At 47.4% G+C, this 13,001-nt stretch overlaps 1 protein-coding gene across 4 annotated transcripts; it reads left to right on the top strand.

Moving 5' to 3' along the window:
- The first annotated feature begins 1,328 nt into the window (after positions 1–1,328).
- Positions 1,329–12,943, top strand: jxc1b (Jxc1-B). 4 transcript variants are annotated; one of them, XM_011612192.2, is made up of 8 exons: positions 1,329–1,466; positions 1,548–1,707; positions 4,066–4,195; positions 4,449–4,646; positions 5,068–5,219; positions 6,617–6,712; positions 7,315–9,240; positions 11,050–12,943. In XM_011612192.2, the coding sequence occupies exons 2-7, from the start codon at positions 1,615–1,617 to the stop codon at positions 9,229–9,231; spliced, it is 2,586 nt and encodes an 861-aa protein (XP_011610494.2). In that variant the 5' UTR covers positions 1,329–1,466; positions 1,548–1,614; the 3' UTR covers positions 9,232–9,240; positions 11,050–12,943.
- The last annotated feature ends 58 nt before the right edge of the window (positions 12,944–13,001 follow it).

The raw sequence follows: 13,001 nt of genomic DNA, 5'->3' as shown, positions 1-13,001 counted from the left end.
CGCCCCCTACTGGTGACAGGCAGCCACTGTAAATTACTGGAAGATTAGCCTCGTGTTTGTTTATGGAGCTCCGACTACAGCGTTTGGGATCGTCATCTCATTTGACAAACCGGGTAATGACTAACCTAGTCATTGCACACAATTCCATCCAGATGTTGGTGAATTAGCAGGATGCACACACACACACACTCACACACCCCTGGAGGGGACAGCGCTCCCAGAGGCACCAGATGTGCGGTGTTACAGAGAGAGAGAGGCCTCTTGTGAGGCATCAGATAAGCTCTGTTCCCAAAGCTGAGCCGGATCAGGTGTCATCAGCGGGTGTACGAGGGGGAGAAACATAAGCTTTGCTCACAGGATCGTCTTTCTGTTTACACGAGCGCGCTCCCTGGATTCCTCCAACCAGAGCGGGCCAGGGACGGCTGGAGCCTGTGCGCTTTCAAGAAGATTCTGCGAGAACCAGGCTGTAAACTGACATAACACCATTGTGGCAGCAGTGCCAAACATCCCAGGGGTCAATTGTGCCAATCCCGAGAAACCAGAACGCAAGAATCATCTTCTTCCACGGAGAAAAGAAGTTGTGCAAATTGACTCGAACTGCATAAACGTGTTTGCGCTACTGTCCAACTTTATGTCACAAGCCTGGAAACACGACCCTGTAATAAAGCCGCCTGGCCTTTCCATCAGGAATAACCATGAGACAAATGTTTATGTCCGGGGCTCTGGGTCGCGCGCTGGCGCAGGTCAGACGCATCTTTCATGTGCGAGTGCAAATCCTGCTCTCGGATATCTGGTACTTTTCAGGCAGGAGGAGACGAGGAGCGATTTCAGGTGGTTGTCTAAGCCGGGCGCGCACATCTACATGCATCGCGCACCCGCGGGCAATGATTAAACGGATGCCACTTGAAAAAGCCCCGTGCGTATCGTGTGACGCACCGCGCTCTTCTCATCTTTTTTATTTTAAGACAAGAGCGTTTGTACAGTGTTTGTACTGTCTCCCCCCAGATAAAACACAGTCTTTGCATTCCTTATGAAATGTATCTGTCCAGATTTGGGAGGGGTGGGCGCCAGGTGTTGGGTTACATCAACTCAGAGCCCACCCTCGCCTGTCCGGGGAGGGAGGCGTCAAGTTGGGGAGATTGCAAACACCGGAAAACGGTCGCGGTGTGCGAAATTTAACAAAAAAAAAAAAGGGGGGGGGGGGGGGGGCTTTTCTAGAGAGATTTAAGGCTCAGCCTATATCTTTGCATTTCAAACATGTAATATTTCGTATTCTTGTGCACATTATCTGTGGTCATTTTTAAGAGTTTGTTTTTAGCCACAGAGGTATTATTCTGGAGGTCCTTAACCGGAAGCCGCGTCTCTGTTCCCGGCAGCTTTTTGCTGCTGTTGGAGAGGAGAGAGTGGCGATTGTTCACGGCGGAGACTCCCGCACGGAGTGCACGCATGTTCAGTGGACTCAAATGGTGAGAAACCCCAATTGAGGGACTGAGACGTACGGAATGACAGGCGCTGTCACCAGGAGTGACAGCTTTCACTCTCCACAGTTCCGCTAAAGACGCTCCAACGGACGCGCAACAGTGATCCGGGTCGGATCCAGCCAGAACCAGGACTATGCCAGAGATGGAAAAAGGCAGACCTCCGGAAAATAAACGCAGCAGGAAGCCTGCGCACCCGGTGAAGAGGGAGATCAATCAGGAGATGAAGGTGAGACTCTTTTTTTTTTTTTTTAAAAACGTGTTCGAGAAGTTTAAATCATTTGGATGCAGCGAAAACTACCGCGCGCGCACGACGTCTCGATTTGAGCCAAGTGCGCACAAGTCTGTACTGGGAATAAGACAAACTGTCTTGGTTTCATTGACTGGCTTCGGAGCTTGATTACAATCATTCATGGAAATGTTTTTTTTTTGTAAAGATAACCGTCACTAAAAATAAATTAGCCATCATGTAACACCCCCCAACAAAACAAAACAAACAAACAAATAACAAACTCAAAGACACGGAAGACATTTTCACGACACATGCGAAGGGAACCGACTCTGGTCTGGTCCGACTCCCGTCGTGACGCCATGTCACGCCAGCTGTGGCCGGACACGACTGTCCAGCGGAGATCCAGATGTGCGTCACTTCTTCCTCGCTCTTGCGTGACTGTGGGCCAGCCGTCATGCTCTCCCGAGGAGACAGCGTATTTACGCACCTAAAATAACTCGCATCCGCTTTGCAGTGGAAAAACACCAAAGCACCATCGCCCACCTTCATTGGGTGGCCCGTGTGACACCAGACAGCGGTTCAATGATAGTGTCTGTGTGTAACTTAAGAAGCTCTGTCTATTTACCCCTGCACAGACTGATTTAAATCACAGCAACAGACACTTTGACTCCCGGCTTATACTGCATGGAAACGAATCCACGGATCGTCTGCTTTGTTTTGGTTTGGACACTGGCTTTGTGACAGCCTTAACTAAAGGAAATATAAAAGGAAAGGGTAGGTGGAAGGAGGAGATATTCATGAGAAAGGAAATGTGTCTTTTTCTGCGTAAGTAGTTTGGATTGTAGCGCCTGATAACCAGGGGAGGTGTAGAGTTACAACTTTACTAATTTTAATCAAAACATGTGAAATCCTATCCGCACTTGATGCGAGCCAGCCTGGGCTGGATCTCAGGGTCGGCCCCGGTTTGTTGCCTTTGGCTGCGGCTCTCTCTGTGGTTTGGGATATGGCTTGTCACTCTCACAAAGCAGATGTTTGTATGAACTGCCAGAAAGAAACAGAAACAACATTGTGGGAAGTGGAAGAGAGGGTGAGAAAAAAAAAAGAGGGAGAGAGAGCCACATCTGAAAGGAACATCGCGCGGACAGTCTTGGGGCTGCATTTATGCATTTATTTTTTTGGAAAACAAAAGTCAAAATACTAATTTGAATAATGAATAATGAAATGATAAAAAGGAGGAAAGGCGGGAGGGCCAAGATCTGGAGCACAGCTGAGGTCCAGCCTGTGTCTGTAATACATCTGTTTCAACGCCACAGTGGGACCCACTCCCTCCACGTCAGCCTCGAACCCAGCACCAGACACTGGATACCTAACTTTAATCATCGTTAGGCATATTTAGCTGGATATGATACCGCCGCTCTCCCTCACCCACACACTTTCCCAGACACACACAGCAGAAAGTCAAGTAAGCAGGGGAGAGATCCGTTTCACTGAGGCCCGAGTGCAGAGCAGAGGTCGGAGTGAGGAAAGCAGGGGAAAGAATGTGCAGTGGGTCCACGACGGCACTACGGCACAACTGCCACAGCAGGCTGGAAAAGGGTGAAACCCGAGAGGCGGCACTGTGTCGGGTGTCAGGGATGGAGGGGAGGATGGTGAGGATGGGGAGACGAGGAGACGAGGAGACGAGGAGAGGGAAAGCTGCCGCAAAAGAGAGAGGGAGGGAGGGATGGACACTGAAGAGAGAGAAGGAGAGAGACGGGGGAACTAGAGAGGAGTGGGGCATTTCCGAGAACCGTGGGACCTCGCAGTGGTGTAGGGTGTCCTGCTCTGATTTCCACCCTCAGCCAGATCAAGTTTCTTTTCCAATCCTGGCTTCAGAAAACAGACCGAGGGGGTGGGTGGATAATGAGAGCGACCTTTGTGTTTTTTTCATCTGGTCGTAATAAAAAAAAAAAAGAAAATCTGTGGACCACACATCCCATCTGCGGAGAACCCTTTTCTTTTCTCCTTTTTTTTTCTAATTAAAAGAGATAAACAGGGAATGATTCATTGATTTCACACTGGTGTTAGGTTTTAGAGCCTTCCGTCTCAGATTTAGCAAGGGTAAACAACCTGAACACATCATGGAAAAAGCGTCATACACTACTCCACTGTGCACGTATTCATTTCTGCAACTGGGCCGAAGCTGAGGAAGAATCCCTTGCATTGATTCAGAGCCGGTCTGATTATGTTTAACATAGGATAAAAAAGTTCCACTCACAGCCGCATACTGTACGGTCCCAACTTCCCAGGCTGGGGCTCACTTACAGTATCCCTTTACACAGAACCTTCATCAGCCTTCTCTTTTTCCTAATTCAGACCTTTGCAGAGAGCACCATGAACGAGCTGCTGGGGTGGTACGGCTACGACAAAGTAGAGCTGCGAGACTCCGAGGCCAACGAGATGAGGAACTACCGGGAGAGGCGCCAGCATGTGTCAGTGCTAAAAGGTAAGGGGCCACGTGTCGAGGGTCCACCGACAGGAAGGCTCCCATTGAAGCGGAGCAGGAGCCACAGGTTTCCGTGCAGATGGAGCACATTAGACAACCCTCTCCCGAAGCGTCTCCGGTTTCATTCAATCAGATGCTCGTTACCTTTCTCGACGCATCTGCACCAAGCGACAGCGGAGGGCACGGTTACGTGTCCGGCGGTGTGTTTAAGACACCAGACTGCTTGTGGTTTTAATTCAGTAATGCATTGCAGAAAACTCTTCGCCAAAACCCAGGAGCCTGGAGACCAAAGTCAACCCCTCTGTTCTCACCATGAAGACTGGAGAGCGAGAGTCCTCCAGTGTCCCTTCCTCTTCACCTTCCTCCTCTTCCTCAGCAAACCCATCCCGGACCAACCCCAAAGAGCACAAGAGCGCCCCCGTCATCGTGCCCCTTATCAAGCCCTCAGCAGGTAGTGCACAGTCATGGTTTGACAGATTAAGTCAACACCAAATCGAGGTGTTGGTCATGTCCTTCAAGCCCAGATGAGAGTGAAGTTACAAATTTATAGTTGTTTTTACAGCTGCGAGCCCATAAATCAGTAAAATGTTGACAAAAATGACCGACTAAATCGCCAGTCCAGTGTTTAAAGGGCACCATTTCATACCTATTCCACATTTACTCCACTGAAAAGTTTCATCTCTTCAAACATTTTCGGACATAAAGTTGCCTAAATCCTCTATAATTAGTGGCCTCGTCAGAAAAAGGCCCGTTTAGAGCCGACAGCCACATCCGCTAAAGCAGCTAAGTTGTTTTGACAAAGCTGGGTAGTCCTACCTTCTCAAATTACAGTCAATAATTACCCTAAAACCTCTTCTGTTTTTACCCCGCAGTGGACGACGTACAGAATGTGCAGATCGTGTGCGTCTGGTGCCAGAAGGAAGGGGTAAAACGCTACTCTCTCTGCATGGGCTCCGAGCTCAAGAGCTTCTGCAGCGAAAAGTGTTTTGCTGCCTGCAGACGTGCGTACTTCAAACGCAATAAGGTGGGTGGTGAACGAAATATGTGCACAATACACATCCACTTGATGAGAGGAGGTAAACATGGCTGAACACTGATGACTAATAAACAGATAATGCATGTTTAGATGAAGGGCTGTTTCCCTAAATTAAAGCTGTATTGGAGATCTCGCTGTGTTAGTTATGATAGAGGAGCTAGTGCTGGAATGGCGGGAGAGAGGTCAAACTTTCAAGAGGACACTTAGTATCAGTTTCATGTTAATGGAGCGGGGGCCGGCCATTAAGTGCCTTCGGTCTGGAGGACAGGAAAGCTGGAACTGCGGTGAACCACTCCAGTGCACAGTGCCATGATTTTTCACCTTCCCGTGCGACACTGATATAGCTCTTTTTGAGGTGCGGCGTGCCCAGCAGCTGTATCCCATTTCACACTCACCGTTGTTTAGACTGTGGCGGTTGTGTTTGCCAGACAGCGGGGACAAAAAGGAGGGATGAACAGAATGTGTGCAACAAACCCTCTAGTTTTTCGGAGGCAAGCGCTGCCATTGGCCTGTCGCTGCTTGTCTGAGAGGAAAGCCAGCAGGCCTGGGGCGAGGTGTCCACTTTCAGCGCATACCTTACCTTCAGCTGCCTCATGTTTCGTAACTCAACACGATTCAATGGGTCAGAGAGATGGGAGAGCACTCCCAACCTCAGCAGATCAAATTGCACCAATCAGGAGGATTTACGTGTATTAATCCTCGCAAAGCCTTTAATAATATGACTATACGTCTCCTGCATTATCAATCTAGGTTGTACGGCAGTATGTGTTTCACAACACACTAATTTCCCTTTGTTATATTGACCTTTAGGAGCTAGTGTCTTGAAGTTCAAACCTCTTCTATACTTGACAACAAGCCTCTTGATTTGAGGCTATATTTTGCACTTGTAATAGAAGAATATAGCCGGATATAACTAAATATACCATATAACGGGGCCCCTACCCCACAGCACGCTTCTTTCCTTATACACTGTTGAAACACTACTAGTGTTACATGTTTATCCTGTCTTTTATATCCTCCTGTTTTAGCACCAGTTAAACAGTAAAGCTAATTAAGCTATTTGCACTTTATTACTACCTCAGAGTTTAGGATGTTTTTGTTGTGCCTGTGCGCTCTATTGTATGACATCTGCTTGTCTACACATGGGATAGTGAGAAAGGCAATTTTAATTCCTCTGTATGTCAAGTTGAAGAAATTGACACATAATTCAATTCAATTCAAGAAGCAAGAACTTATTTTAAGGATCAGGATCGACATACTGCTGTGATTAAAATCAAGTGCGGCGACCCCATGGCAAAATGAAATGAATCAATCAAATTGGTTTTGAAGTGAGCTCCGCATTTCCGGTGGTTGTGAGTCACGAGCCTCTATGGTTTTCCCGTCAGGCCAGAGACGAGGACCTCCACGGTGAGAGATCCCCTCAGCGGCCTCATGCAGAGGAATCACCCAGACTGGTGCTGCAGTTAAATAGCAACATCAGAGTAAGTAGAGACCATCAATGGGTTTTGTCTTTGTTCATTTTTTAGAGTATTATTTTAACACCTAAGATTCCAGAACCCTTACAGGAAAATTATGAGGGGGCATAGAACACAATTGTAATGGTTGTTTTTACACTCTAATAAAAGCACTGTGTGGTTACATATACATTACATTTGGTGTTTGATGTACTTAAATATAAAATAATAATATTAATAATAAGTTTTACTGCTTAATAACACAATTTTATTCATTTTATGAAGAAACAAAATCAGACAAAGTAATAAATATAATAAAAGACAGCCTATTAAAGGTCTTGAGCTCTGTTAAAATCAAATTTTTTATTAAAATAAAATGACTCACAATGAAAAACACAGGCTTCCTTCCTTTACTTCTGCATACAGGTGTCACTTCCTGACTGTCAGCCCATTACTACACCAGGATGTTTATTATATGTGGTTTACTTCATTAATGAGTTAAGCATAAAGCCAGACAGGGTCGAGATTAGGGCATTCAAAGGGTTCTCACGGGTTCTGGAAAAGTAAACATGTCTCAAACAACCTTTTTGTTCTGGGGGTTTCAGCTTCACTTCAATAACTCCTCGCAGTCTCTCTCCCCTGTGCCACAGGTGTGTGACTGGTGCAAGCATGTGCGTCACACTAAAGAATACCTTGACTTTGGGTCCGGTGAAGAAAGACTGCAGTTCTGCAGCACCAAGTGTCTGAATCAGTACAAGATGGATATCTTCTACCGGGAAGCCCGTGCAGCACTCATCACTTCAAGCCCAAGCAGACCTAACCAGGAAGGAAGGCCAGACAGCATTGTGACAGGACAAAAACTACTCACGCCTGAGTCGTGGAGCAGCAGTACCAGTGTGGGAGAAAGACATCATAAGAATGCGTCTCCCAAAGACCCCACAACAACACACGCATCACCAGTAGCCCCCTCCATCTCCCCGTCAGAGGCATTTTCTAATTGCAAAGTCCATGTATCCGGTTTGAGAACGATGGAGAGACCCATCCAGCCTGCTCTACATAATCCAGCTGTGGATGTGTCGCCCAAACCCGCTTCTCTTCATCCTCCACCTCCTGCGTGTACCACCCTGGAGCATCAGACGGTGCCTCAAATCCCCATGCCCTTCATCAGACCCCCTCTTCATGCTCAGGGCCTCAAAAGCCCACTTGCCAACCCACCAAGACACCCAGGCCCTGTTTCCAGCCCAATACAAAGACCTCCTCACTCTCCACACCTGCACCCTCCAACCTCTTCTTCAATTAATCCTCCTGGACTGATCCATCCTTTCCCCGGAGCCTACTTCCCTGGCCTGCACTCCCCTCCACTCAACATGATGCCAAGAGGTCCTGTCCCAGTACCGCCAATAATGAACTTTGGTATTCCTTCTTTTAGCCCTCTTCTCCCACAGCCAACTGTGCTTGTGCCTTATCCCATCATTGTTCCACTGCCAGTGCCCATACCCATTCCTATCCCCATACCACTTCCACCTAAAGCCACCTTAGAAACTCAAAACCACAGTGGTGTTATCCAACCTGTGCCAGATGGGGTAGACAGGTGTAAATCCAGGGAAAGGCTGCCATCTCCCGGGGTCCATGAAGCGCTATCTCACAAACTCGATGGAAAGGTGACTCAAGGTCGTTCCTCTCCAGGTGATGCCAGCACGAGGGATACGGATTGGGTTAGGTCTGAGAGTTCATTCCCTGCCCCAACGTCAGGACCTCAAAGTGGAGCATCCTCCCCCAGAGTGCTGTACAACATTTCCCCTTGCTCCGAATCAGAGGGGATCACAGACTTTAAACAGCCACAGCCAGAGCGGCAAGTAATCCAAAGGGTTCTTCCCAGGATCCAAGTGAAGCAGGGGCCCAGTGTCAATGGAGTTGTTGACCAACCAGGGATAGAGGAGTCAGGGACAGGGCAGGTTACCAGATCTGGACTCCATAACATCATCAGACCCACCCCTCCTTTACCAAGGTCCCCTTCCAATGATAATATCCATCTTCATCAAGACATGCACTCCCCACATGCACACGCCTCAAGTAGTCCTACATTTAAAAGTCATCCTTATATTGCCACCTCCTCAGCCCTGCCATCTCAGGACCATCTCAGAAGTCTAAACGGGATATCCTTCTCGTCCACACCCACCAGTCCGGACTCTCTTCCCCAAAGAGTACCAGCAGCCCCCCCTGATCCTCCGCTCAGTGAGCTGGAGGCTATCAAAGAGAACAAGTGCTCTGTCATAGGCCCAGTGCGGGTTGAAGGCCCAGTCAGTCAGTCTGAAGAATCTTTAGCAGTAGCGGGGGAGGTAGGAGAGGACCCCCATGTTCCCGATGAGGACCATGCCTATGCTCTGCCTACAGTGTCAAAAACAGGTGGGAGCACCACCCCACTGCTCTTGCCCAAACTCAGGGACAAGGGTAGCATGCGGAGCCCTGTTAATATTCCCAGTGGTGCAGACATGGAGCCGCCTCTGAAGAGACGATGCCTCCGAATCCGAGACCAGAATAAGTAGCAGATGGAGGTGAGTCTGGTTCATGTGACATTACTGAGTTGCACGTTTAAACATTTGCTGGATCAGGTCAGGGTAAATTTAGGACTAATCTGCCCACTTACACGGATTTGCATGAGCATTCTAAATCCAGCTGCATTTTGATGTGGCTGTTCTGTCTTCTGGGCATTGTTTGTAGATTAAATTACAATTACAAAGGGTTTGGAGGGGATGTGCTTAGTGTTCCTCACAGATATACAGTTTAGCCACAGGTCTCAGTTAGTCAGCATAGTTGCAAAGAAAGTGAATCCCAGTAACCAAACTCGGGTTACAACAGAGGCTGGAGATGGAGGGTGCAGGCAGTGAGAGTCACTTTGAAAGGTGATCACGACACCACAACCCTGGCTAGTTGCGATGCTGATGGGGATCTCAGATTTGACAAGATATTTTCTGTCTAAGTCGAGGAGATATTTTGAACAAGCAGACGAAGGACAAATTCACAGGATGTAATGAATTTAAACTATGACCTTGAGGTCCAATCTGGACACCGGATCAATGGATCTCAAAGTTAAACTGGTGCGCTTACTTGGAGACCGCGCTGATGATCAGGCAGCTTATAAGACTCTCTTGCCTTTCCCGCGGATTTCTACCACCCTTCTCTCCATTTCAAACACTTTTATTTCACTTCCCTTTCTAGCTGCTGACTGTTGCCAACCAGATGTTGTTACAAATGCAACAGAAAAATCCCTCCTGACTTTGGACCAATCAAAAGGCCTATTGATTTCACTGGCCTGATTGGTAGTCCAAATGGCTGTAACACCACCCGCTGTCCTCACCAGCTGGTATCTCGCCATAATGAGATCGTGTTACCATTTTACTGTACGTCCCTGCATTAATCCGCTGATATTACAGAGCTGGTTTGGATTTCAGCGGGCCTGCTTTCTCTCCACGTTCTTCTCCAGAAGGCCACGAGCCAGCTTTGTTTCAAACTGATGTGTGCTGAAAGGAAAAGCAAAACACAAACCTTTATCTTATACCGCAGATGGTTTGTGTCAAAGTTAAACGATTCCCCTTTGCGTAGTGAGTTCCCTTTTTAAGGTTTTCCTATTGTTGTGGGTTTATACATCCCCTTAGCAACCGGTACGTATCAAATCACAGCGTGCTGCCAGAGTCGTGCAGATGGATTTATGGCCCTGTGTTGTGTGTAACAAGAGCTGGCTGCCGTATGTGGACGACTTTAGTCATCACCTATGTGCTCTGTGCCAAACGTTGCTGTCCTTTTCCTCTTGTCTCCATTGCTAAAAGTATTTAAGAAAGGAATCTGTCAGACTCGACAGCCAAGTGGAGGATTTCCCCTCAGGAAACAGTCCGTTAAATCGTCTCAGTTTCCCCTCGCATTTATTTGGGGTATTTTATAGTTCCGTGTAATCCGATCCCACCGCATGGGTATTTGCGTTTGAAGTGTTTGAAACTAAAACACGATGGGACAGAGGGAATACAGAACCCTGCTTTGGCCTTCCTATGTGAGCATATAAGTCTGTCTGTTTATGCTTAATGCGTGTTTTTCAATGAAACTCTGCTCTTGTGTGAGAGAGAAAAGAGGCCAGATGTTCCTAGTTTGATTGCACCCTCTGTGACTGTTATCTGAGTGTTGACATGACTAAAAGCCTTTTCCTCAGTGTTTATGGAGAATGGGCGGATTAAAGAACGAGCATCCAGACTGGAGGGTTTGATATGTGATACTCTAGAACTAGAAAATTACGCACAGTTGGTCCAGAATTGATAAAAACTCACCACTTTTTCCTCCTTCTCTCGTGCTCTTCCTCCTTTTACATGATGAAGACTCCTTGCTTAACACTGTGTGGCGGTGCGGCGCCCTCTAGTGGACAACACCCTGCAGCCAGTGCGTAAGCCTGACAGAGTGGTGCTCTGCCTGGAGAGCTGTCCAGGTGGCCATGTTATCTCAAGACAAGAGGAGAACAGATTTCGCAGATTTCGTCTCGGACCAAGGATCATTAATGGATAACATGTTGCTTTCAGCGAACGCTTGGCGTGGAATATCGCAGAGCACCTCTCCCTGCCTGACAATGCTGTGTATGTTTAATTGTGCACAAGTGTGTGGCCATCCAGATGCGCTTCTCCTCTCTCTGCTCCTCCTCTTCACCGTACACAGCAGACATGGCTCTGATCTGCCTTGTGTGGTCTTCTCAGATGGAGCCTGAACATGATCTCTTTCCAGGGGAAACGGTTTGTTTTCCCTGCCCCGCTTGCACAAAGAGCCACATTGTTCCTCTCCCCATATCCCACGCTGACTCCCCACTCCAGGTTTTGGGTTACCTGGCCGATGGGGGCTCAGACTTCAGGAGCTCTTTTTCTTCATTTTTGATGGACAACTAGAATTATAGTGCACCCTTCTAACCCTCCACCTTGTGCCCAATAATAATAATAATACGTTACCCAGTAACATACTGGTTCAGAGGTGTTTGACTGACTGTGATTCCCACCTCTACTCATATCTTTCCAGGAAGGAGAGAAATTCAGTTGGGATTGAGATGTTATTCCGGAGCAGGTAATAAAGTGGGTGATAAATGACTCTGCAGGAGTCTGAGAGCAAATGATGCCACCTGCCTCCTTTAAAACAAAATACAATTTATGAGGAGAGGCCAACAGATACTGTATGTAGTACCTGACTCATTCAAACCTGAAACAATCAAAACCAAGTGCATCAGTGCACATGAAGAGTTAAACCAATGGCGGCTTTCTGATCTAAAAATCAGCTACCAAACGTGTTGTTACACCAAGCCCCTCGGTGGGATGCAACAGTCAGTATTATCACTACCTGATTGGGTTTGATCCAAAGCCTTTGCCAACACCTTGTTGTTATGTTAACTTATGGATGATGCTTTTGCAGATTTTCACCCAAAAATAGTTTTTATGTTCTTTTGTGCTGAAGCTCTTAAACGCCCCCCCCCCCCCCCCCCCCCTGCCTTTTGTACAATATACTAAACGCCCACTAGAGGGCAGTGTTTTTTTTGTAAGTTTGCACCTGTCCTGTTCTCAGAAACCCCCCCCAGAGTTCCAAACATTACAGCCAACTCTGCACTCGGTGCCAGCTGACCGATGCGCAATGCCAAAAAGCAGAGTGCTTTTCCTACACATCACGCTGCCGTTATATATCCGTTACATCCATATATTGCCAACAACCCCCGCAATGTAGGACCCGCTCAGAGCCTCTTAATAAAGACTTCACCTGCCCCCTGGGAGAAGAAATCATCGTGACCTATTCCTAGAATAAATCCAAATGTGACCCAACCCCGCTGTCATTCCAAAGGGACTTGGGTTTGTGCGCATGCGCAGCGCGTTGATCCCCGCTCATCCCAGCCCCAGTATTCGCCACAGGTCGTGCCTCTGCGTTTGCGTCACCGCCGGCTGTCCAGGGGACATCGTCAGTCATCAGGTGGTCACCCGGAAAAAGGCCAAAACCATAAAGACTCTGTAATAAGACTGCTATTGCACATGTCACTCATTGCCATTTCTGAGCTGACACGGGAAGTGTGTTCCTCTGAGGTTTGGACAAACAAGAAGACTTTTGAAGTTGCTTGGTACATATAAAATATTTAACCCATGTCTAAATAGATTGTATACAGATTGTTTGTATTTGGATATAGATTCAATATCTGAGAGCCTTCTTGGAGATCTCTTTGTAAAGTAAAATAAAGTTATTCTTTAAAGCAAACAAAAGGGCCGGTCTCATCACAGTATCAATAAAGATCTGCTCGTTGTGAATTAAACAT

Source organism: Takifugu rubripes, chromosome 16 (genome assembly GCF_901000725.2).
Source record: "Takifugu rubripes chromosome 16, fTakRub1.2, whole genome shotgun sequence".
Classification (NCBI taxonomy): domain Eukaryota; kingdom Metazoa; phylum Chordata; class Actinopteri; order Tetraodontiformes; family Tetraodontidae; genus Takifugu; species Takifugu rubripes.
The sequence above is the reverse complement of the archived record's forward strand: the minus strand, read 5'-3'. Positions and strand labels throughout refer to the sequence as shown.